Source organism: Perissodus microlepis, chromosome 17 (genome assembly GCF_051167445.1).
Source record: "Perissodus microlepis isolate ML-2025 ecotype Zambia chromosome 17, ASM5116744v1, whole genome shotgun sequence".
NCBI classification, from domain to species: domain Eukaryota; kingdom Metazoa; phylum Chordata; class Actinopteri; order Cichliformes; family Cichlidae; genus Perissodus; species Perissodus microlepis.
Genome location: NC_140477.1, coordinates 33,580,336 through 33,604,719, shown reverse-complemented (window position 1 = coordinate 33,604,719; position 24,384 = coordinate 33,580,336). Strand labels below are relative to the sequence as shown.

The 24,384-nt window shown below is 42.3% G+C and overlaps 1 protein-coding gene across 1 annotated transcript; it reads right to left on the bottom strand.

Moving 5' to 3' along the window:
- Positions 1-355: 355 nt before the first annotated feature.
- Positions 356-23,890, bottom strand: pik3cg (phosphatidylinositol-4,5-bisphosphate 3-kinase, catalytic subunit gamma). Its single transcript, XM_084910182.1, has 24 exons — positions 23,729-23,890; positions 22,419-22,638; positions 22,161-22,332; positions 21,779-22,041; positions 14,089-14,175; positions 13,896-13,996; positions 13,598-13,767; positions 13,325-13,512; positions 11,565-11,672; positions 11,360-11,444; positions 10,846-11,275; positions 10,644-10,742; positions 10,427-10,562; positions 7,880-7,945; positions 7,614-7,757; positions 6,737-6,818; positions 5,861-5,964; positions 5,562-5,708; positions 5,388-5,478; positions 5,123-5,253; positions 3,028-3,139; positions 2,735-2,892; positions 2,528-2,609; positions 356-2,309 (listed from the first exon to the last, which is right to left on the bottom strand). The coding sequence occupies exons 2-24, from the start codon at positions 22,629-22,631 to the stop codon at positions 2,110-2,112; spliced, it is 3,369 nt and encodes a 1,122-aa protein (XP_084766308.1). The 5' UTR covers positions 22,632-22,638; positions 23,729-23,890; the 3' UTR covers positions 356-2,109.
- Positions 23,891-24,384: the final 494 nt, after the last annotated feature.

Sequence of the window (24,384 nt, the reverse complement as noted above, 5' to 3'; positions counted from 1 at the left end):
TTACCACTAGCAGCCTGAATCGTTGACACAAGGCAACACAGATCCATGCACTGATGTTGTATATTGCCAAATTCTCACCCTTTCATCCAAATGTTGAGGCACCAATTGAAACTCAGACCAGGCAACATTTCCCTGTCTTCTTTTCTCCAATTTTGGTGAAACTGTACAAACTCTAGACTCTGTTTCCTGTTCTTAGCTGATAGGAGTAGCACCTGGTGGGTTCTCCTGCTGCTGTAATCCATCTCCATCAAGGTTTGACATGACATGTTGTGCATTCAGAGATGCTCTTTTGCACACTTCTTGGCTGTAGTGAGTGTTACTGTGAAAGGACATGACTTACATTGAACAGCACAAACACGTTTCAGTCCTTTTATTGTCCGGAATCAACGTCTACAGGCAATTACACGCACAAAAAGGCTTGATTATAAAACATTGTTTCTGCTAAAAAAAAAAAAAAAGAAGAAGAAGAAGAAGAAAGTTTTCCATCTTTCCAATAATGTTTTAATGCAAACTTTAAAACAACACTGATTGTCAAACTACTGCATTTAACTTTCTTTTAGCTTTTATCTCCATCATAGATACATGGATACTACTGATATGGAAAGACAACACAATCCCACCTCCTGTTTATTTCAGAGAAATTGTGGAAAGACAAAAGTACATATTCATACAGTAAGCTGCAACTTATCTCTGTACATGGCTGTTATTTTAAACTTTAAGACAGCAAACAGCCATAAAACAGACTGAAACATGTTTTTAAGTCATTACATAATTAGAAGTTGGAAATTCCAGTTTTAAAGACATCGAACAGTTTTTCCTTAATGGGCAGTGCAAATAAAAACCACTTTCACGTATAAATAATAAGCCTCTCATCAAGCACAAAGTTGGATGTGTTATATTATTTGCAATCTCTGAAAAGGAGAATCTAACTATTTCAATAAACTCTTGCATACTAGTCAAATATATATATTAAACATTTAATTACCTGGACACTGAAACACTACTAAAATACTCTGACCACATTTAAAACATTTTTTAAGGATGAACGTAAACATTGCAAAGATCCGTTTTTTACTGTTTGCTTCTGTTTTAAAAGCTTTCTTTTTAACTACTGCATTTAGTGGTGTCACTAAAGCAGACAGATTCAGTGCTTTTAAGTCTTAGGTCACTCCTATTTTGCATCTAAAAATGACACATTTGATGTTTGACATGGTCCATTGTGCAGTGAAAACAGTCACACTGTATTTGGTTTATCTCTCCCCTTGGTCTGAATCATAGCATATAACCTTTAGCGCAAAGCTTTGCAGGAATGGATCAGCAGATAAAATTTAAGTTAGTGATGTTTTGTAGACAGTGACATCCCATTATTTAGCGAAATATCTCATTTCAGATGGTCTCAGCTCATTCGCACAGGCCTAGAGACTGATCAGGCCATTTCCCCCGGCAACCTCTAGTTGCTAGGCAAAACTGTGTATTTGGCAACCACTTGGCAAGTGGTTCCTGGAAGTTGGGGAAGGTTGCCAGGTGACATCAGCGCTGCACCAAAAATCGTCCTTGTGATTGTTTTGGTCACTATTAGATTTCCACAGTTTCCCGTAGCTTGCATGGAAGACAGCAATTTGTTTGCAAGCAGCCTTGACTTGAAAAAGCGCACCACAAACAGGAAACAGAGAAGGTTCACCTTCAAAGTAAAAGTTCTGCCTTACCACTGGAACAAACACATTTCAAAAGGCCCAACTTTTACTTTGAGGGCAGATGTGTTCCGTTTCTGGTTTGTGTTGCACTTTTAACAGTTTCACTACAGCTGGGTGAGCAGTTTTCAAGTGTTTGCAGACAAGTTAGCATCTTCCTTGAAAAAGCAACCAGAAAGAGGTTTTTGTTGCAGAACCGTATATCTCTTTAAACCACTCTCAAAAACTTGTTGAGAACACTGTTTTCCCTCGTGACCAGTGGCTGTCTAATGGTCACCGACCAGTCTCTAGATGCCTAAAACACCACTTTCATAAATACATTGTGTGCAAACATTTTAAATCCTTCTAGATTGTCTTCAGATTTTAAGACTCTTCAGTCATTGACTTTTTTTTTTCATGGAATACGTCTTAGTAAGTCCTAAGTGGACCGTTTCTCCACACCCTGCTTGATTCCCAGGACCAGATGAACAAACCAGTTAATCTGAACCATCCAGCCTTTCTCCCTGCAGATCTCTATCTGGTCCAGCAGGTGGCGCTGTGCCTCATCTTCACTGCGGCCAACAGTCAGGGCCTCGCGGATGTACTCGATGTCCTCCTTACTAGTCAGCTGAGGCATCCCTGTTAATGAACCAAAAATAAGTGTCAAAGCATGAGCATGTCTTAGTTTCACTTCACTTTGGTATCAATATCTAAAAAAATTGAAAATCTGTTTAAAACTACTTGTCACCGGTGAGCCAGTCATACTCAAATTGGGTACAACTGGACCAACCTGTGAAAATGACATTATTTTTTTTTTTTTAATAACTGGATGTTGTGGTATCAGGAGGAGATTGTACCAGTCATAAGCATCATGGAGAAAAGAATGATGAGCAGGTTGGTGTGATGCCGAAGGGCGAGGTAAGCCTTCACGCACACGTCCTGAAACACAGAGGATGTTCATATAGACAAATGTGACTAACTGGTGTTTGCATGAATCTGCATGAATTTAAGAATGGGACGTGTGTGTTCCTGCATCTATATTGTATTGACATGAAAAAAAGCACCTGGAACTTCTGGAAGTGGGGGCTACTTTTCTTCCCCGAAGTTCCCATAACATACAGGAAGTCTGGTGTGAGCACAAAGGGAACCCACTCCTTACTGATTCCCATGAAACTCTTGTAATTCCCCAGGATGTGACCAAAGTCGATGTGGAAGAGATTCCCTGCAGAAACACAAAGGAGGTCTGTTAGTGTGGTGCCACTCGAGTTTCATTTCTTTCTAAAAAATAGCCCATTTTTGTAATTATTTAATCTGTATTTTGTCTGACAGTGACGTGAAAATGCAGATGTAAGATTACCAGATTCAGTGATCATGATGTTGTCGTTATGGCGATCTCCAATACCCAGGACGTATGTAGCCACACAGTATCCACCACAGGAGTACAGGAACCTCTCCACAGCCTGCTGGAACTACAACACAGACAACAGAGTTTTTAGCTCCGTTTCCATGCAATCATGTACTCGTGTACGACAACATCCGGGCTGTAACCCATCCAGCTTTGATTAGTGAGCTTCACACTAATACTGCAGCTGTTAAAAACATGCACAAGGACATTCAACTCCTCATGAAGACCCAAGTTTAATCATCACGACTAATGCAATGGCTAAAGCCCTTACACTGACCTAAGCCTAACTTTATCTTAACCCTTTAAACCAAGTCTTAAATCTCAAAGAGGTCTTTGAAAGGGGTGTGGAAAAAATGAAACACCATCACTCTTACAGCCTAAAAGTGTATCAAAGATAGATAGACTATTACACACTATGTTTTCTAAATTCTGTGTAAAATTTATTAATTTTCATCTTCAGTTTTCTTGAACAAATGACTTGCGTCGCACAGTCTCCAGTTTGCATGAGCAGTTGTTATGAAAGCTCCAACACAGAATCTGCCCACTGGGAACATGCAGAGGCACAAACACACACTCACGCGCGCACACACACACACACACTCACACGCACACACACACACACACACACACACGGGGAGTGTATCTTCGCATCAGTCCTTGTTTCAGAAGTGTAGCTTTCTGACTGCCTGCATGTGATGCATTTTGGACACATCTGTAAATTGTAGCTTTAACAAATAACCTCAGTTACACTCTCGCCCAACAGACGCTGCACTATTAAAAGCCAAGTGAGCACACTCACTCACACACACAACAATACTGTTTTGGAAAGAGAACAGCCATAATTATATGGTGGCAGGTTAAATTGATGGTATATGTGTGAGTCACTGCTGATAAACAAAAGCACCCAAGAAGCCCAAGGAGCAGAGTCAATGCTAACTGAGCTAGATTAGGGAAGATTAGATTTGGGAAGACTTGTACTTACGTTATATTGACCCCTTTATTTGAAACTCTGGCCATATTTAATATGAGAATCCATTATTGTAACAGAGTTAATGCCAAAAGTGACGAAAAGAGTAACAGGTCCCCTTTAAGAAACTTTGACCTTGTAGTTACTGGAAACATAACTCGGTTTAAAAAAACCACGCAGAGGAAAACGCGCAGACTGTGGGAGTGCAGGTGTCTGTGCTAAAAGTAGCGCACGTGGGTGCCATGGCGACAGGAAAAACTCTGACGGTTGCTTCCTTCCTCTCTCTTCCTCTCTTCAAAGTGTCATTTCCTCTGATCTAATAAAGTCTGCAAAACTGGTCTTATCAACACAGTTACTTAATGCATGCATTGCGTGCAAGGCTTGTAACTAAAGCTTTGCTGATCAGCGACATGTAATCAAGTATAATGATGAATTGGAGCAGAGGTATCAAATATGGGGGACAGGGACCAGAATCGGCCTGACAAAGACTTCAATCCGGTCAGCTGGATTGCTTTGCGAAAATGGAAGTAGGGCATAAAAAAGTCCACCCCCATGTCTATCACCCTTCCCCAATGCAATTATGTAATGGATTAAAAAAAAAATCTAGATGACAGCTTTGTAATGCCTTTTTTTTTTATTTGAGATTTCTACATCATCCGTGTGATTTTTTTAAGCAATAAATTGTTTAAAAAAAATCCCAGCTGCACATCACTGAGCGCCAGTTGACTGCTGACTGACTGACAGTTCACCAGGAACGCGAGCAGCATGAAAAATCATCAAAGATGGAAAATACAGCATGAAAAGCACAGTGACAGCAGTGGAAACTTCATTGTTTAACACTTGGTTTCCCTTCAGCTCTTTGCGTGTTAGGACTTCGCTCTTCACCGCAGCTGATTGACCACAGGACAAACAAGTGCAGCCCGCAGACCGGTTGTACTGCATATTTTTGACACTGACCCCATCTGACAACAAACACTCTCTGTAGGTAGACAGGCTGTCCACGACTGCCCGCAGACTGTCTTCGTGCTACCCCCGCTCAAGCGTAAAACCAGCATAAGCTGTCAGTGATACAGTACGTACCTTGTCCTCACTGACACACTTGTCCCGGAGCCACTGGTAGAGGATTTCATCTTTAAATGCGCCGGTGCTTCCCACAACACTCTGCTGGATGTTGGCGATGGTGGTGGCGTCCTTAACAATCTCAATCATGCCTACAGTGATGCAATAAAGACAGCGATGACACGCTATTTTGGATTTGTCAGGCTCACATGATCAGCCTTGGTTGTTATAAATGAGGGACACAGGATCTAATATGTTTTCTGTATCTCTGCAGGGAATAACCGACCTATCTTATTTCCAGTGGAGATGCAGCCGTACGGTAAAAGACAGAGATCCAGCGATTCGGTCTCCCAGATCGACTCCATGATCAGCAGAATCTGCAAAGAAGACAGACGGAGTGCTACAGAACTTTTCTTCTCATAACTCTCTCAGTCCTGTCTAAGGCTGAGCTGCTACACACCTGCAGGATGAGCATATCCTGTCTGAGATCATCACCGTCTTTGAAGATGATGCCTATGGGGTCTTTGGAGAGAGTGGTGGAGTCGGCCCGTTTGAACTGCAGCCACAGCGGCTTCTTCTTAGACGCCATCACTTTGCACTGCTCAATCTACATAAAGATAAATTGTTTTCATCAATAAATTCAGTCATTTATAGATACAATTCTGACGTCTCTGCCCAGAAATAAGCACTCATGAGAGCTGAAAGTTGTTCTAATTTCAGTGTTTATTGCAGGGCCGTGTTGATGTGTTTGCTCCTCACCAGCAGGGCTCCAGCTCTTAGTCCTGGATCATAAGGAACTCTGAAGCTCTCTGGCAGACCCGAGGACTGCAGATTCTCCAGCTTCTGACGCAACTGAAACACCACTGAAAAACACACACTTCTTTCTTTACACGTCTTTTCAAGTCTTAGTGCAAATTAGAAGGTTTAGAATAGTCAGAGTAATATCGACACATCAAAAAAAAAAATACACATCCGACCATACAGTACATACATGCAACCACGTATTCATACAACAGACATGCTTTACACATGCTTAGATACAAATGCTGGTGTTAACCACAGAAACTACAACCCAGAATAAACTAGTGAAGAATGTTTAGCAAAGAAAGGTAACCGTAGACATTTAAAGCAAAAGTTTGGGGTGCAAACTTCAAAAGTGTGATATTCTGTTGATAACAGAATAAATAAAACCAGTGTGGAAGAAAAAGTCAGCAGTTTCTCTGTATAAGCAGGACCAAAGCCTTGGAGGGTTTGTATTTAAAACTGAAACCATCCATCCATCTTCTTCCACATATCCACTTTGGGGTTTGCAAGGGCACTGGAGCCTATTCCAGCTGTCATAAGACAAGAACTGAGCTTACACCCTGGGCTAACACAGAGAGACAACCATTCACGCCTAAATGCAGTTTACTGTCACCAGTTAACCTAACAGGCATGTCTTTGGACTGTAGGGGGAAACCAGAGTGCTCTGAGCACGTGCAAACTCCACACAGAAAGGCCGGCAGGTTTGAACTACAAGCTCGAAGCACAAAGCACGAAGGAGTACCACTAAATTACTTTAAAAAATAAGCAAATAATGCACGTTCATGCTAAACGATATAGGCTCATATCAGTGCTTCTGTTTCTGCTCCTCACCTTGTGGCGTAACATCATACTTGTCTGCAGACATGGTCTTGATCTCACGGGTGACTTTCTGCAGAGCCTCTGTCATATCCACCTGCAAGCATCAGGACTTTCTGTCAAAGATGTGTTCAAACCCAACCCCCCAAACACCTTTCTTCTTCAACACAGCCTGAACCTTTCTAGGCAGCTTTCTCGTCATTTCATTAAGATGTCTTTGGCAAAGCTCTTCTTTGGTCAGCTGCTTTTTGTTCCATTCTCTGTAAAGATTATCCCAAATTTGGACTCCGTAAGACATGCTGCCACCAGTGTTGATTTTGCTGACCAACAATTTTTTGTCACAATTTTCAATGACTTCTTTTCCTCTGATGAAAAGAAAAATGATAACTAAATAAAAGTGAATGCACGAGGACAGAAACTAGCGAATAAAAACGAGATGAAAAAATTCTGAACGGAAAATTCCAATCAGAACTATTAAGTTGTCTAGAAAGGCGGGACAAGTTTGGAAGTGATCCAATCAGAAGTAATCACCATGTGCAGTGAGGTTAGACACGCTCATTTGATCTGCCCCCAGGATCAGTACAGCTGGTTCACACTGTGTCTCGTGAAAACGTCACAAAATCTCAACGCTTGGGAGGAAGAGATGAGCAGACATATGGAAACATTTTACATGTGACATCAAGGAAAATTAAAAAGCTGTGAAAAACCGTGTTAAGTCTACTCTAATTATGACTAAAACTACATTTAAATTTGCTGTCAAAGTTATCGATGGTTCCCAGTAGTTTTCCCTTCTTTAAGAATGGCGTATTCACAGCCTGCCCTTCAGACCATGCGTATCACATTTTCATAGTACTATACAATTGTGGAAACATCTATAAATAGGGCGTGTCACCTGCTTCCGGAAGTCCTGCAGCATATTTTCACCACAGCCTCTGAGGTAGGCCTCCAGGAGGACAGCGTACCTCTGCTGGTAGTGCTTGGACTGAGCGATTTCACTCCGCAGGAACCAGAAGAGAAAATGACCGATACGCTTACTCTGCAAAAGAAAAACAAAAGGTGTTGTTTAACTTAACATTTTTTTGACTGCAGTTATTGTGCTAGTAAAACACACACACAGAGCTGAAATGACATAAAACAGGCAGACACATGTCTGCTTACCCTCAGAGCTCTCTTCAGCAGAAACCTGACTAGAGCGCTGTCATGGTAGGGCTCAAACTTGACTGCCTGCAGGACACACAAACACATAAACAAAGCAGCTAACATGATTTATGACGATAGCACAATGTGTGCTCTACAACAAGCCTGTGTGACCTTTAGTGTTGTGCAATGCACAAAAAGGAAAATGAAACATTCTTCCTACTCCAAAGCACGTGGTGGTGGGCTTTCTAACAACATCATGCTCTCTTCTCTTTGTACATGTTGCTGTTGGGATTAATTTTTAGAAAATACAACATCTCCTTTCACTGTTACGCTGACGATATCCAGATTTATTCACCTCTGAAATCCGATGTGTCTGCTTCTTTGCAACCTCTGTTCAACTGTTTGCATGAAGTTAAAATTTGGTTATCACATAATCTTCTTACATTGAACGAGAATAAGACCGAAATCTTTGGTAGTCTTTGGTAGTCACACTCCGCTAGACCAGTTAGCTGATGCTCTAGGCCCTCTCGCTAGCCATCTCTCGCTCACTGTAAGAAACCTTGGAGTGTTTCTGGAGGGCTCTTTTAAAGTTGAGAAACACGTCTCCACTGTGGTAAAAAACAGCTTTTGCCAGTTGCGTCAGATATCCAAAGCAAAGCCGTTCCTTCCTTTAAAGGACCTTGAAAAGCGTATCCACGCATTTATCACATCCAGATTGGACTACTGTAACTCCCTCTACTCGGGCCTCCAACACTCTTCTCTTTACCGGCTTCAGTTACCGGCGCGTCTTTTAACAGGTACGAGAATCTATGAACTGAATTTTAGCCAAATTACATTGGCTCCCTGTTAAATATCGCATAGATTTTAAAATTCTTTTGTTCACTTTTAAAATTCTGAATAATTTAGCACCCAGCTAGCTTTCTGAACTACTCCACTTATACAATCCCAACAGAGCACTTAGATCATCCAATCACAGGCTCCTAGCACAACCTAGGTCTCGAATGAAGTCGAGAGGTGACCGGGCCTTTGCAACCGTGGCACCTAGACTCTGGAATAATCTCCATGTTCATATTCGTACTGCCGAGTCTATCCAGTCTTTTAAATCACATCTTAAAACTTATCTTTTTACTTTGGCTTTTTTTAATTCTAACTAGTTGGCTGTTCTAGCTTGTTGTGTTGTTACCTATTGTTTGTTGTCCTGTTTTATTGTTTGTTTTAATTGTCTGGCAGTAAAGCAAGTGCAATGAAAACACAGTAACTGTGCTCCAACATAACTGCTATTTAAATGTTTAGAAAAAGAGGCAGCGAGTGGTTTAAAAAGGACTGAATCCCTTTTTTTTAGCATATGGTGAAGCATCATGGAAACAGTGTATGTAATGTGTATTCTTTCACATTCACCCTACAAAGACTTTGACACATGCATGTTCTGGAGAATTTTGATGGTATAATATATTCCACAGATCAGTGAGATGTCATAACTGCATTTAGGAAAATGTCTTTCTCCTAAAAGGCTCTTTTGTTGGCCACGGCTGACGACTGATACAGTATCGCTCATGCAAAGCTGACTGCAGAGTCAACTAAACTCACAGCATGAAACAGTGAATCAGACGGAGTGAGAGTGTAAATGCAAAAGAGGCTTGGTCCTCTCGAGATAATATTTATCCGCCCAGTCAAATGTTAGTGGTTACACATCTGAAATCAACAATAAACAACTGTAACAGCAGCAGAGTGTGTGCTCATCAGCACCGCATCATAAACTCACAACAACACAAAACTTGGCAGCAGCAATGTAAAGAAGGCAGTGTGTGTTTTTGTTCACCAAACAAACTGCCAGTGTAGGATTAAAGTGTAGCATGTCTGCGCTAGGCTATGGTAACCAGTGTCACATAGATACCAGAGCCTGAATCTGACACAGGAAACGAATGTCCAACTTTAAAGTGCAAACAGTCTCACATTATCGACACATCAACACAGAAACTGTAAAAGATCAACTTTAGCATTCAGCAACATTTTAAAAAATGCATTTTTTAAAATGTTGCTGAATGCTAAAGTTGATTGATTGTTTTGTAAGCAAATGTGTTTTCAGCTGCCAAAAGAATACAGCAGGATACAAAATGTACCATCTGTTTCCTGGTTGTAGATGGAGGAAAGAAAAGTACTGTGCCAGTACAGCGAGTACATGTTAGGTATGCAAATGTTAGCGGCAGATAACAGCTGATTTTAATGCCAGCCCACGTCAGTCGATGACCTCAGCTGATACTTTTACAGCCTTCTTCGATTACAATTGGGGACTCTCACATAGGGCGCCACTTTATTAGGTACACCTCACTAGTGTCAAACTGGACCCATTTTTGGCTTCAGAAGTGCCTGATGCTTCATGCCACAGATTCCTCTGTGCCGAGACCTTACTCCCTCCCTCCATCTTTAGCTCTGAATGCACATGTACAGAAAGGTAGGAAGGTCCTAGAAAAGAGCTGATGGCTAATTCTGTGACTGAAGTGGTTCTTACTCAGATTAACCAAATATTATTTATATTAAAATAAAAGGAAAAAAGACAGGGTGTACCTGTACAAGCTGGAGAAGATATCGGAGCACATCATCATCCTCCAGCGTCTCCAGCTTCCTGACAGCCATTGAGCGAACCTGTGCATCTGAGTAGTGGCAGTCAAGCAGCTGCATGGCCAGGCCAACATCCAGACCACTGCAAAGCAATGTTATGGTGAAAGGTGATACAACATTGATCCTAAACACAGTACAGTGGCAGTTTGAAACGCTCTTGTACCTGGTGTCCCATGCGCTGCTGCGCTCCAGCAGTCGATGCGTCGCCAAAACATCTTCCTGTTTCCCCCATCTGACTGAGCCCAGCAGCTTTGGGTAGGCTCTAAGGGCAAGACATTTGTTATAAAATTATATTTTCAGTACTTTGGGGCAAAACATTATTGTCCATTTAATTTGAAAGGACAAATAAAGAAATAAATAAGTACCTGGGGTCACGCATACATTCGTGTCTAAAGTGCCACAGCAGCTCTTTGTCCTCAGGGCTGAGGGGATGTAGGGGATCGGTACCTACAATGGCCTCAAACTGCTTTTTCAAGTGGTTTGGCATCTCTCTCTGACCCCGCTCCCCTCCCTCTGCGTCCTCACCCCCAACAGCCCAGTCCCGGCCCACATCCCGGCTCTTGGGTAGCACCACAGGGTAGCAGTATTTGTCCAGCAAAATGGCGATGGCCATGGAAGAGGCCTTGTCTGGGTTCGTGGCTGAGGTGAGCTTGTCCGCGTTGATGCTACTGCTGCTTTCCTCGCTCTTTTCTGGCATTTTCCACATGTGGAGGATAAACTCCCCCTGGCGGAGCAAGGAGCGGTGATCGATCAGGAGCAGGTTCACGTAGTACAGGAGACGACTCTTGGTCTTTCCTGAAAGCCAGGTGAACACACAGAATAAAGCATTGCTCTGTAGATTTTCAACATGTGAAAGAACAGAAAGGGAGAGGACTTTACCATCAAGACAGCTGCTTCCTGCTGTACTCTCTTGATAAGAGCTTCCTTTGGAATTTGGGATCTGGGGTTGCTTCCCACAGATCACCTGGGTGGGAAACGTAGAACCATTATGTAACAAAAGTACAATAGTTACAGCTTAATGATTATTTATTCTACCAACAAACAGAGAATGATAACACCACCAGAAAGAAATTTCTTAGATTACCTGGAGGTTAAGGCATGCCCCCTTAGGCAGATCCTTGATCTTAATGTTAAACTCCAGCCAGCAGTTCCACAGCACTTCTTCACTGAAAGTTTTAGAGGTGGTTCTCTCCTTAAAAACGTAAAAAAAATAAAATAAAACACTGCTTTTATCACCCTCCAGCCTTTTTCAAACGCACCTATTTCATATATTTTCATGCTGCTTATACATTTGTGGGCAGAAGTCATCACGGGCATGAATGTGAGGGTAATTTGGAGCTTCCAATGATTTCTTTGAACTGTTCTTTTTCTAAGGTGGCATACATCTTTAGTTCAAAAACAAGAAGTGAGTGCACAAATTTGAAATTCCTTTGGATTTTCTTTAATCCACCCTAAGTATACATAAAGGGTCTAAAATACACATGCTGCTGCCACTAATATTGGGTTAAATGTCCCTTAGCAAGTTGCACCTGAACCAGGTGCTATTAGTAGCCAACAATAAATCTCGCTGTATATTTGCCTATTCTTCTTGGCAGAATTGGTAGAGTTCATTTAAATTGGTTGGTTTCCTGGCACAGACCCAGCATTTAAGCATAGTCCATGAATTTTGAAGAGGCTGAGGTCAGAGCTTTGCCAAAGCTGTTCAGGAAGCATAATGGGCCATTATGTTTAAACTGCAGATTCCAGGATCAGCAGTTTAAACAACTGTTAATGTAAGTACATGTTAGTTGGATGTCTTACCGTTTTACCAAGGTCTAGAAGAAGACCCAAACAGTCACCCTCAGAGGGTAGAAAACTGGTTTGAATGTTCAGAAACAACCCAGAAACAACCAAGGCTCAAGCTTGCCATGAACTGGAAAAGTGCTGGAACACCAGTGTCACTGTCCACAGTTAAGTGAGTTTTCCAATTCCACGGACTGAAAGGCTTGTATAAGTTATATTTAACTCATTCACTCAGTGAAGCAGTGGGCAGCAATCCAGCACCCGGGGAGCTCAGTGGTACCTCAGTGCAGCCGTTGTATTTTCAAATTCAACACAAAACTGTTTTATGTAGTTTGTGACACAAAGCATCTGCTAGCTAAATATGCAGTTGCTGTATTTTTTTTCTCTGGGTGAGAAAAAAACATTAAAGTGTGACAGATGAAAGACAGGACAGAGGAAGTGAACGTTAGCAATGCTCATGCTACCACTAGTGAGAGTGCACTGAAGCACCCAATCTTAGGTATACCCTACCTGGCTAGTCTCATTTTAACCTCTGTTTATATGCTAAATATTGGAAGAAGCATACACATAAACACAACAGTCACCTGAAGGTGTCTAATATTGTAAGTTAGAGACCCTATGAGGACGCACTTGGCGACATTGGGAAGGAAAAACTCCCTTTCAACAGGAAGAAACCTTCAGCAGAAGCGGAGGCTATCTCCCGCTGCCAGTTCGGGTAAGTCAAGACATGACCTGGATGCCTGAGAATCTGCATAGACCAAAACTGGATCACAGTCAGTTAAGGAAGTTAACCTCATAATAGTATTTGTCAGATAAATGCACTAAAAATGCTTCCAGAGCCACAACAAAATGATCAAAAGGTTAAGTTAATATGACTCGGTTTAGCTTTGATGAAGACCAGTAGGAAGCCAGTGGCCTAAGTTTAAGTTTAATGCAATTTAAAGATAAAATAAAGGGTAAACAAAGTGTAATTTAATCTATAGAGACTGCAGAGGGATCAACTTGGTTTTATGGCTGGGCTTAAATTGTCGTTTGAAAAAGTGTAGTTTTTGTCTCAATTACCTGAGCTAAAAGCTGCTGCCCGTGAAAGATGCTGGCCTCGATGTAGACAATAAACTCCGGGACTTTGGGGAGAGATGGGATGTCAATACCCAGCACCTTCACTCTGAACTTCCTGTTACAGTCCCACATGGAGATGGTGAACACCCGTTCATGGTCCTTCTCATCAATGGTCAGCTGCTCATGGGTGCCTGAGAGGGAAAAATCAAAAGACTAGGGTTACAAGGTTGGCCATGTGGAAAGAAAATGACTGAACAGCTTGGTTTAACTGCTTACCTGCAACTCCAGTGCAGTCATCAACTTGGGCCCAGTCTTCCTTCTGGACCAGATCCAGATCGGGATCAGGAGGCATCTCCAGAACCAGGTGGATTTCCTCGCCATTCTTCAGGCACTGACGGATCCAGTTAAAGTTCTCCAGAGGCTTTTCTCCGTACAGGTACTCCTCCCTGTGGGACAGCGGCATGCTTACTCTCTAATGTAACGAATAAAATAGTAATGCTGCTCTGTTTCTCTCAACTTGGTTTTCAGTTTAAGCCATCAGTGGCTTTCAAGCCCAACTCGACGGCACGGTTACCTGCCACACACCCGCAGCACAAAGTCAGTCTCACACACATTGTCGGGGATGCCCAGCAAAGCTCTTTTATTTGATGTCTTGGCAAAAAAGCTCGCCAACACCTAAACAAGATGGCAAACTTTCAGGAAACTGTACAGGAAATAGTCAGAGGAAACAGTAAAGATATAAGTGGAATTCATCACTGCACATCTACCAGTGTTGGTGTGTCATCAATGGAGACTTTGATGGTCTGGCTGGCTGTCCCTATGTGGATTACCACCAGGATGTGGCCATTATTGATCTGGGAGGAGGAGCAGAACACAAAAAACAACTTGAAAGTCTAAATAAACACACACTAAGACATTTACTCCAACATTTGACCAACAGCTTGCTGACAAATGGTCAGTCATTTACGTTTTGATGCATTCTCAATCATCCAGGTAAGTAAATCTCCAAAAGTTGATTCTGTTCATCTGGATGTAGCGTTTTCAGCGGGAGAACCGTTTTGTCACTCATCCAAGTGACTTCCTCAGTCTCAGCTGACTGCAGGTTTCCCCAATCTTATAAACAGTACATTTGCATAATGACAGAAACCAGCCCACTGAAGGAACAATGGGCAGGGAGGTCAGTTCCTTCATCGTGATTATGCAAAAACGGCCAGAAGACAGAAGGAAGCAACACCGAGGACGTGGACAAGTGGGTGAAGAAATTGTCTGATAGACAGCTCACCCAAACAGAGAAAAACATCCTTGCTAAAGGGTTGAATTTTGCTGTCACGCCAAGACAAATCCCGCTAGTGGAACTGATCACAGCCACAGAAACAACAATATTGCAGAAGTGGAAGCAGAGCAACTACGGACAAAAGTTTCGGCCTGTCGCAGCAATGTAAAGCCCCCAGCATCCAATATCACCATGGAGGAGAGGAAGGCACTCACAACAACAATGACAACAACGAAGAAAGAACAGTACAGTATCCACATCTGAACCAAAGAGTAAAACAGTGAAATGTGGATTATTAAATATTAGGTCTCTCTCCTCCAAGTCTCTGTTAGTACTCATGTACTAACAGAGACTTGGAGGAGAGAGACCTAATAATTAAAATTAAAACCTTAATAATTGATCAACAAATTGATTTACTCTGCCTTACAGAAACCTGGTTGCAGCAGGATGATTATGTTAGTTTAAATGAATCAACACCCCCGAGTCATTCTAACTACCAGAAACCTCGAAGCACAGGCCGAGGGGGCGGTGTGGCAGCAATTTTTCACACCAGCCTATTAATTAATGAAAAACCAAGACAGACTTTTAATTCATTTGAAAGCCTGATGCTTAACATTGTCCACCCCAGCTGTGAAACTCAGAAACCAGTCTTACTTGTTATCATCTATCGTCCACCTGGGCCTTACACAGAGTTTCTGTCTGATTTCTCAGACTTTATATCTAATTTAGTTCTGAGCTCAAATAAAATAATTATTGTGGGTGATTTTAACATCCATGTCGATGCTAAAAATGACAGCCTCAACATGGCATTTAGTCTGTTATTAGACTCAATTGGCTTCTCTCAAAATGTAAAAGAACCCACCCACCACTTTAATCACACTCTAGATCTTGTTTTAACATATGGCATAGAAACTGAACATTTAACAGTGTTTCCTGAAAACCCTCTCCTGTCTGATCATCTCCTGATAACATTTACATTTACAATAATTGATTACACAGCGGTGGAGAGTAGATTTTATCAAAGTAGATGTCTTTCTGAAAGCGCTGTAACTAAGTTTAAGAATATAATCCACCCACTGTTATCATCTTCAATGCCCTGTACCAACACAGAGCAGAGCAGCTATCTGAACGCTACCCCAACAGAGGTCAATTATCTTGTTAATAATTTCACCTCCTCACTACGTACGACTCTGGATACTGTAGCTCCAGTGAAAACTAAGGTCTCTAATCAGAAGTACCTGACTCCGTGGTATAATTCTCAAACACGTACCCTAAAGCAGATGACTCGTAATCTGGAGAGGAAATGGCGTGTCACAAATTTAGAGGATCATCATTTAGCCTGGAGAAATAGTTTGCTGCTTTATAAGAAAGCCCTCCGCAAAGCCAGAACATCTTACTATTCATCACTGATTGAAGAAAATAAGAACAACCCCAGGTTTCTCTTCAGCACTGTAGCCAGGCTGACAAACAGTCAGAGCTCTGTTGAGCCAACCATCCCTTTAACGTTAACTAGTAATGACTTCATGAACTTCTTCACAAATAAAATTTTTATCATTAGAGAAAAAATTACCAGTAATCATCCCACAGATGTAATATTATCTACAGCTACTCTTAGTACCATTGATGTTAAGTTAGACTCTTTTTCTCCAATTGATCTTTCTGAGTTAACTTCAATAATTACTTCCTCCAAACCATCAACGTGTCTTTTAGACCCCATTCCTACAAAACTGCTCAAAGAAGTCCTGCCATTAATTAATTCTTCGATCTTAAATATGATCAACCTATCTCTAATAATCGGCTATGTACCACAGGCCTTCAAGCTGGCTGTAGTTAAACCTTTACTCAAAAAGCCATCTCTAGACCCAGCAGTCTTAGCTAATTATAGGCCAATCTCCAACCTTCCTTTCATATCAAAAATCCTTGAAAGAGTAGTTGTCAAACAGCTAACAGATCATCTGCAGAGGAATGGTTTATTTGAAGAGTTTCAGTCAGGTTTCAGAGCTCATCACAGCACAGAAACAGCTTTAGTGAAGGTTACAAATGATCTTCTTATGGCCTCTGACAGTGGACTCATCTCTGTGCTTGTCCTGCTAGACCTCAGTGCAGCGTTCGATACTGTTGACCATAATATCCTATTAGAGCGATTAGAACATGCTGTAGGTATTACAGGTACTGCACTGCAGTGGTTTGTATCATATCTATCTAATAGACTCCAATTTGTGCATGTAAATGGAGAGTCCTCTTCACACACTGAGGTTAATTATGGAGTTCCACAGGGTTCAGTGCTAGGACCAATTCTGTTTACATTATACATGCTTCCCTTAGGCAGCATCATTAGAAGACATAGCATACATTTTCACTGCTATGCAGATGACACCCAGCTCTATCTGTCCATGAAGCCAGATAACACACACCAATTAGTTAAACTGCAGGAATGTCTTAAAGACATAAAGACCTGGATGGCCGCTAACTTTCTGCTTCTTAATTCAGATAAAACTGAGGTTATTGTACTCGGCCCTGAAAATCTTAGAAATATGGTATCTAACCAGATTCATACTCTGGATGGCATTACCTTGGCCTCCAGTAACGCTGTGAGGAACCTTGGAGTCATTTTTGACCAGGACATGTCCTTCAACGCACATATTAAACAAATATGTAAGACTGCTTTCTTCCATTTGCGCAACATCTCTAAAATTAGAAATATCCTGTCTCAGAGTGACGCTGTAAAACTAGTTCATGCATTTATTACTTCCAGGCTGGACTACTGTAATTCATTATTATCAGGATGTCCAAAAAACTCACTGAAAAGCCTTCAGCTAATCCAAAATGCTGCAGCAAGAGTACTGACAGGGACTAGAAAGAGAGAGCATATTTCTCCTGTTTTGGCTTCCCTTCATTGGCTTCCTGTTAAGTCCAGAATTGAATTCAAAATCCTGCTCCTCACATACAAGGTCTTAAATAATCAGGCCCCATCTTATCTTAATGACCTTGTAGTACCATATCACCCTATTAGAGCACTTCGCTCTCGCTCTGCAGGCCTACTTGTTGTTTCTAGAGTATTTAAAAGTAGAATGGGAGGCAGAGCCTTCAGTTTTCAGGCCCCTCTTCTGTGGAACCAGCTTCCAGTTTGGATTCGGGAGACAGAAACTATCTCTACTTTTAAGATTAGGCTTAAAACTTTCCTTTTTGCTAAAGCATATAGTTAGGGCTGGACCAGGTGACCCTGAATCCTCCCTTAGTTATGCTGCAATAGACGTAGGCTGCCGGGGGATTCCCATGATGCATTGAGTTTTTCCTTTCCAGTCACCTTTCTCACTCACTATGTATTAATAGACCTCTCTGCATTGAATCATATCTGTTATTAACCTCTGTCTCTCTTCCACAGCATGTCTTTTATCCTGTCTTCCTTCTCTCACCCCAACCGGTCGCAGCAGATGGCCCCGCCCCTCCCTGAGCCTGGTTCTGCCGGAGGTTTCTTCCTGTTAAAAGGGAGTTTTTCCTTCCCACTGTCGCCAAAGTGCTTGCTCATAGGGGGTCATATGATTGTTGGGTTTTTCTCTGTATCTATGAAGCGCCTTGAGGCGACTTTTGTTGTGATTTGGCGCTATATAAATAAAATTGAATTGAATTGAATTGAACAACATTATCATCCTTTCGGCAGACAGGGGTAGGTGCACAGTTTTGCTAAACCAGAAAGACTATCGTGAGAAATTTTTGTCACTGCTCAATGATGAAAATACTTATGAGCCCCTGAAACAAGACCCAGGCAGTGGCTACAGGAAGAGGGTGATAGACTGTCAGAAGCAGTTAGAACGAGACAAAGCTATTGACCGGACCTCATACCACAGGCTGTACCCAGGGGAATCTACACCAAGTCTGTATGGTTTACCAAAGATACATAAACAGGGTGCACCTTTAAGACTGATTGTCTGCGTGATCAACTCGGTCACCAATAACATCTTTAAGTTTCTGGCTTCGATCCTCAACCCGCTGGTAAGCAGCTCTGAACACCACGACCAGAACACCTTGGATTTTGTTGAGAAGGTGAGAGATGTTACCATGGAGGCAGATGAAACCATGGTCTCGTACGATGTTACATCTCTCTTCACTTGCAGTCCAGTCATGGAAGCGTTGGAGGTAGTTCGTAAGAGATTACAGGATGACCCCAACCTCAGCAACAGGACCTCTCTCAGCATCGACCAAGTGTGTTTGCTTTTGGAACTGTGCCTTCATTTCACCTATTTGACATACAAGGGTCAGTACTACAGGCAGAAACATGGGTGTGCCATGGGTTCCCCAGTTTCACCCATCCTGGAAAATTTGTACATGGAAGAAGTGGAAAAGAGGGCTTTGCTACCCTACCCTGGAACACCACCAAGTCATTGGTTCAGTGGACCGACACATCAAATTCACCAGGGAGGATATGAAAAGTGTCAGGTTAGCTTTCTGTGAGATTTCCATCAGTAATGGGGGACATCTAAAAGCTGACGTGTACCGTAAACCTACACATACGGATCAGTATTTAAGGTTTGACTCTCATCATCCACTGGAGTAGGGCTGCCACAAACGATTATTTTGATAGTCGACTAGTCACCGATTATTTTTGCGATTAGTCGACTAATCAGATCATGCATCCATTAGACGTAAAACGTACAGCTTATTGCACCAGCAGCATCTGCTCTTATATAACTATCATTAGCTTACAGCTTTAAGTGTTTAAGGTATGTGCTAACTAAAAATAAAGACAAGATGATAGTTTATTGAATTTTAATGAAATTTGCAGATTGCTTCGGTGAAGTTTAATAAACTCCTTGCTATCTAAAATATAACAGGACACCGGAGTATATTCTCGAGCATCTCACATTTCTGATAATCAGCTGTCTGCTTGACGTTTATTCAGCTGTGTAAAAACTATAACTTTAATCTCAGCCAAACCGATTTACTCAGGAACAAATAAAATACTAAAAAAAACCAAACAATAACATTTTTAAGTTATCTAAGTGACTTATGTATGTTTAACCTGAGTAGCGAAAGACTGCGGTGGGTTTGAAAACGATTTGCTGGGAGTCCGGTGTTCTCACGGGCTCTAGTGAGCCTCGCCCCCGGCTAGCTATCGAGCTAGTGGGTAACAGACGTCTCCGAAAACGTCGGAGCGCTTTTGAAAATATGTGGTGTCTTGATAAACTGAGCAGATATTTGAGGTTTACACAGCTACATTCTCGCCTGAAAATATGTTAAACGTTTATTTTGTGACCCAGAAAGAATAATAAGAGTAATATTAAAACTAACTAGCTGCCACCATTGTTGACAACTGCGCTGAGCCGCGCTGTGAATTCTGGGACAGAGCTTCTTCTTCTTCGGGGTTTAACGGCAGCTGGCATCCTTGTACATGCAGTGCTGCCATCTTCTGTTTCAGTCCGTTATTACACTCTTAAATCCTACTACTTATTCCTGCGTCTTTCAGGATCTTACAAAGCTTCAAACGATGCGTCGACTATTAAATCAGTCGTCGACGATTTTGATAGTCGACGTAATCGTGACTAGTCGACTAATCGTGGCAGCCCTACACTGGAGCATAAACTGGGTGTCATCAGGACGCTACAACACAGAGCCAACACCATCCCCACAGACACAGTGGCCAGAGAAGAAGAAAAACATCACATCAGGAAGGCCCTGAGTACATGTGGTTATCCCAGCTGGACTTTTGTCAAAGCTGGGAAGGCGCCAAAAGAAAGCTCCAGCCGATCCAGGAGAGAAGGACAACGGCAGACTAAGCGAAAACCTGTAGTTATCCCGTACATGTCAGGAGTATTGGAACAGTTGAGACGCATTTTTTCTAAACACCGCATCTCATTGGGGCATACATCGGGGAAACCAAACAAACTCTGGCGAAGCGAACAGCACAACACAGAAGAGCTACCTCGTCAGGCCAGGACTCTGCAGTCTATGGACACCTACAGGCCAGTGGACACTCTTTCAATGATGAGGATGTACACATCCTGGACAGGGAGGAACGCTGGTTTGGAGTCAAGGAGGCCATTTATGTGAAAAGAGAAAAAGACCATCTCTGAATCGAGGAGGGGGTCTAAGTACCCTTAGGACCCTCCTCTTTCGCCATCTTACAATGCTGTGATTGCAGCCATTCCCCAACTCTCTGTGAATGGTACTCATGGCCATTGATCAGTGGTCTTTGAGCAATGGTCATGAGAATTTGCATAATCGTGATAAAGGAACTGACCTCCCTGCCGATTGTTCCTTCAGTGGTGCAAATGTACTGTCTATAAGATTGGGGAAACCTGCAGTCAGCTGAGACTGAAGAAGTCACTTGGATAAGTGACGAAACGTTTCTCCCACTGAAAACGCTACGTCCAGATGAACAGGATCAACTTTTGGAGGGTCAGTCATTTAGTGGAACATAATTTCTAATTAAGACTAAACTGAGAAATTCATCAGACAGTTGAAAGTTCAAGTTCAGCCTGTTGATCTGCAGTTTTCTTGATGCACTATTTTCCTCATCTCATTCAAAAGCAAAACTCGCTGCTCTCATTCTCTGCCCTGTTCTCCAAGCAAATCACTCCACAGTCAGTGTTTTTGAAAGAACTTTGAATGAAGAGCCTGGGGTAGTAATACGCTCCAGGATCAAATCACCTGTCATTACAATCACACAACTAGGAGGCAAATAGGTGTATACAAGGCTAGAGGAGGTGGTTTCTGTAGCAACAGACATCGCCGTCTATCCTGTAAGCTCAGGCTGGTGAAGAAAGTGGCTCTTTAGTGAACTTACTACTCCAAGTCACACTTTTATGTGTGACTAAAGCTGTATCAGTCATCAGCGCAAGCACAGACTTTATAACTCAAGAAGAAGTCTCTCTTCTTCTTGAGTTATAAAGTCAGATGAAGCGTGGAGCTAATACTTTTTTTAGGTTTCAAAATGAATTATTATGACTGAAGATGAAGCTGTAGCAAATGTTGGTCCATTTTTTTTAAATAACCTAGCCCGTTTTTCTTTTCTACTTTATAATTATAGGAAAACGTCTACATCATTTTGCAGAGGCTTTCATTTAAGTCTGCAGGGCTTGGAGTTCTGGGTCAAACCTTGCATATACATATAAGTCATGTTGAACTGCAGCAATTAAAGCTAACAGTGCTAACTGTGTTATATTATTATAAACACACACACACACCTTGGAGAGCAGGTGCTCAGGCAGAGGCTTGCGTGTCACCCAGGGGTCCATGGAGTAGAGCTTTGGGTCGCGTTCCGACAGCTCTATGCGTCGTGGGGTCAGCAGCTTCCTGCGTGTGAACTCCAGCTCGTCGTCGTGGACGTTGCTGACGTCGGTTACGTCGTAGCCAATCAGATAGTTCAGGTAGCGCTGGTACTCCACAGACTCCTGTGAGGGCTGTGGGCGGGGCACTAGCTGAATCCGCCCCACATCCTTCTTCAAAGCTTTTGAAACAAACAAACAAATAAAAAACAATTTAACATGATTTAACAAAACATGATTTTTACATCACCACTAAAGACCAGCTCAGACTCTGATTGCAGGTAGAAGTGGGTCGTGGTACCTCTCCAGTAGCGAATGCAGTCTAGGGTCTGGAAGACCTGGTGCTTGTCATAGATCTCGCAAACGTTGCCCTTCTTCTGGTACAACAGGATGCAATGGTCAGGAGAGAAGCGCTGGTAGAACTCAGGGCACAGGTTTGAAGTCACTGCCTTCATCCACACCTGGGCTTTCACCTGCGAACGATGCGCAGTGAGGATTTTTAACATCTACAACAGACGGTTCCGCGGGTCTGAGAAGAAAATTAGTGAACGAGCCGGACCTGTTCGACAGTCCAGTTCCCAGCCACGTCCAGCTGCAGAGTGTCGGGGCCACTTCCACCCCGCGCAGCTGTGGGCAGCACAAACTCGACAGCGATCTGATCCATGGAGGTGGAGCAGGACGAGGTTATGGCTTTCTTTCTCCTCCTCCTTCGGCTCTCTTCTCGTGGTACTTGAGACTCTTCGTCGCTCACCTGGATCTGCTGCCTGTCCATCGCCTAGCTTGAGGAGGATGAGCATATAGAAATAGGGAAAAAAAATCCAACACACTGGTGTCATTAATTTGTGATGAGCCCTTCCCTTCAATAAACTCTGAAATTGGAAACATGCTGTGTTTCCTGCTGATGCTGGAAACTGAGACAGGCCACGATTGGCTGGTGAAAATATAAAATACCAAAGCATCTTCGAAGACAGACGACTCAGAGCCATCCCAGTATCAAGCATCGTCCAGCAACGCCTCCTCATGTCAGCAAAATGTTGTGTCAGCAAATTTACCCAGATTAAGAAAGACTACAACTTCAGACTTCTTTTTTTTAACTTATTTTCCATTTATTCACATCATAAATTCAGTTTACTTCTCTTTTTTTAAGATCCAGTTTTAGATTGGCATACTTCCTAAAAGTTGGTATCAGAAAAATTCAGTCAGTCGGTGCAGAGGCAGATGCAATCAGCCCACAGACCTTCAATGTTTTACTGACACCCCCCCCCCCCCCCCCCCTCTCTCACACACACACACACACACACACACACACACAGCTCTCTATAATTAGACCTATACAAGAATAATACACTTTGCAATCTAAATGTTACCTCTAACCACACTTCAGAATCAGACACAGAAAATAAACACACTGAGGGCGACTGCATGTACTGACACCGCTTTTGGGAAAGTAAAGATTTACCAAGACGGTACTACTCATATACCTCACTAATAACTAAATACTTTTTCATCTCTTTACCCCTTTTCTTTCAAATCATCTTCACTGACGTGTTCAGGATTAAATGGCTGGGGTTTCCCTTCTGCTTCTGTCACATCAGCAGAGGAAGCTTTGAAAAGCAGGAAGCAAAACTCAAAACAACATGGATGTGATTACAAGTGGCTTTAGTGACAGTCTGCTGTTTTGACAACTGTGTCATAAACATTTAAAAACACTTTAAAAGTGACCGTGGGGCATCTACTGGTGGGGATAGTTCAGCCTGTATTTAACATGACCACATCCGAGCAGGGTTAGCCTGTGTGTAACGGTACAGCTGCCGCAATAATCGAAAGGAGAGGCGGTAATTCTGTAAAATAAAATTTATAAAAACTCACCAATGAACGAAGATGGCAACGAAATCCGGAGCTTTGGACAAAAGTTTCGGCATTTATGCGGAAAGAAGAGACCACGGAATAGGGTAAAGGATACTTTCAAGCTAGGGTGCACAGTTTGTGGTTAAGGAAACGCGGCGCTTCTACTCAGAAACTTTGTCAAACTCTCTGGCCAACTTTTGCCCAGTCAGAGTCACACCGACACTTCCGGCTTCTCTCCAAAATAAAATACCATTACGCGACACCATGCTCTCATAGACCAGTGTAGAAAGTTATTATGTTTAATATTTACAGTCAGTGACATGACCCCGCCAAGCTGAACACGCTTTCTGCAAAATACGTAAAAACAAAAAAGGGTAAAGCATTTAAATATTAAGGGCAAACTAAAGTGAAGGGATGTTTAGAGGGAGTATTTACGAGCTATAAAAGCAATATTATTATGTATATTTATTATTTTTATTATTATGCATACTTCCATAGTTCCCTAATTAAGTTAGTGCTTTCTGGCATCAGCATCATGCCTGATCCGATGCTGTAGAACTGCCGTTGTTCACTGCCCTCTGGCGGCTACAGTAGGAAACTACATTACTACCAATACATGCGCTCGTGAGAGGTTTAAGTAATACATTTGTGAAGGAATAAGGGCAAAAATAACAAGA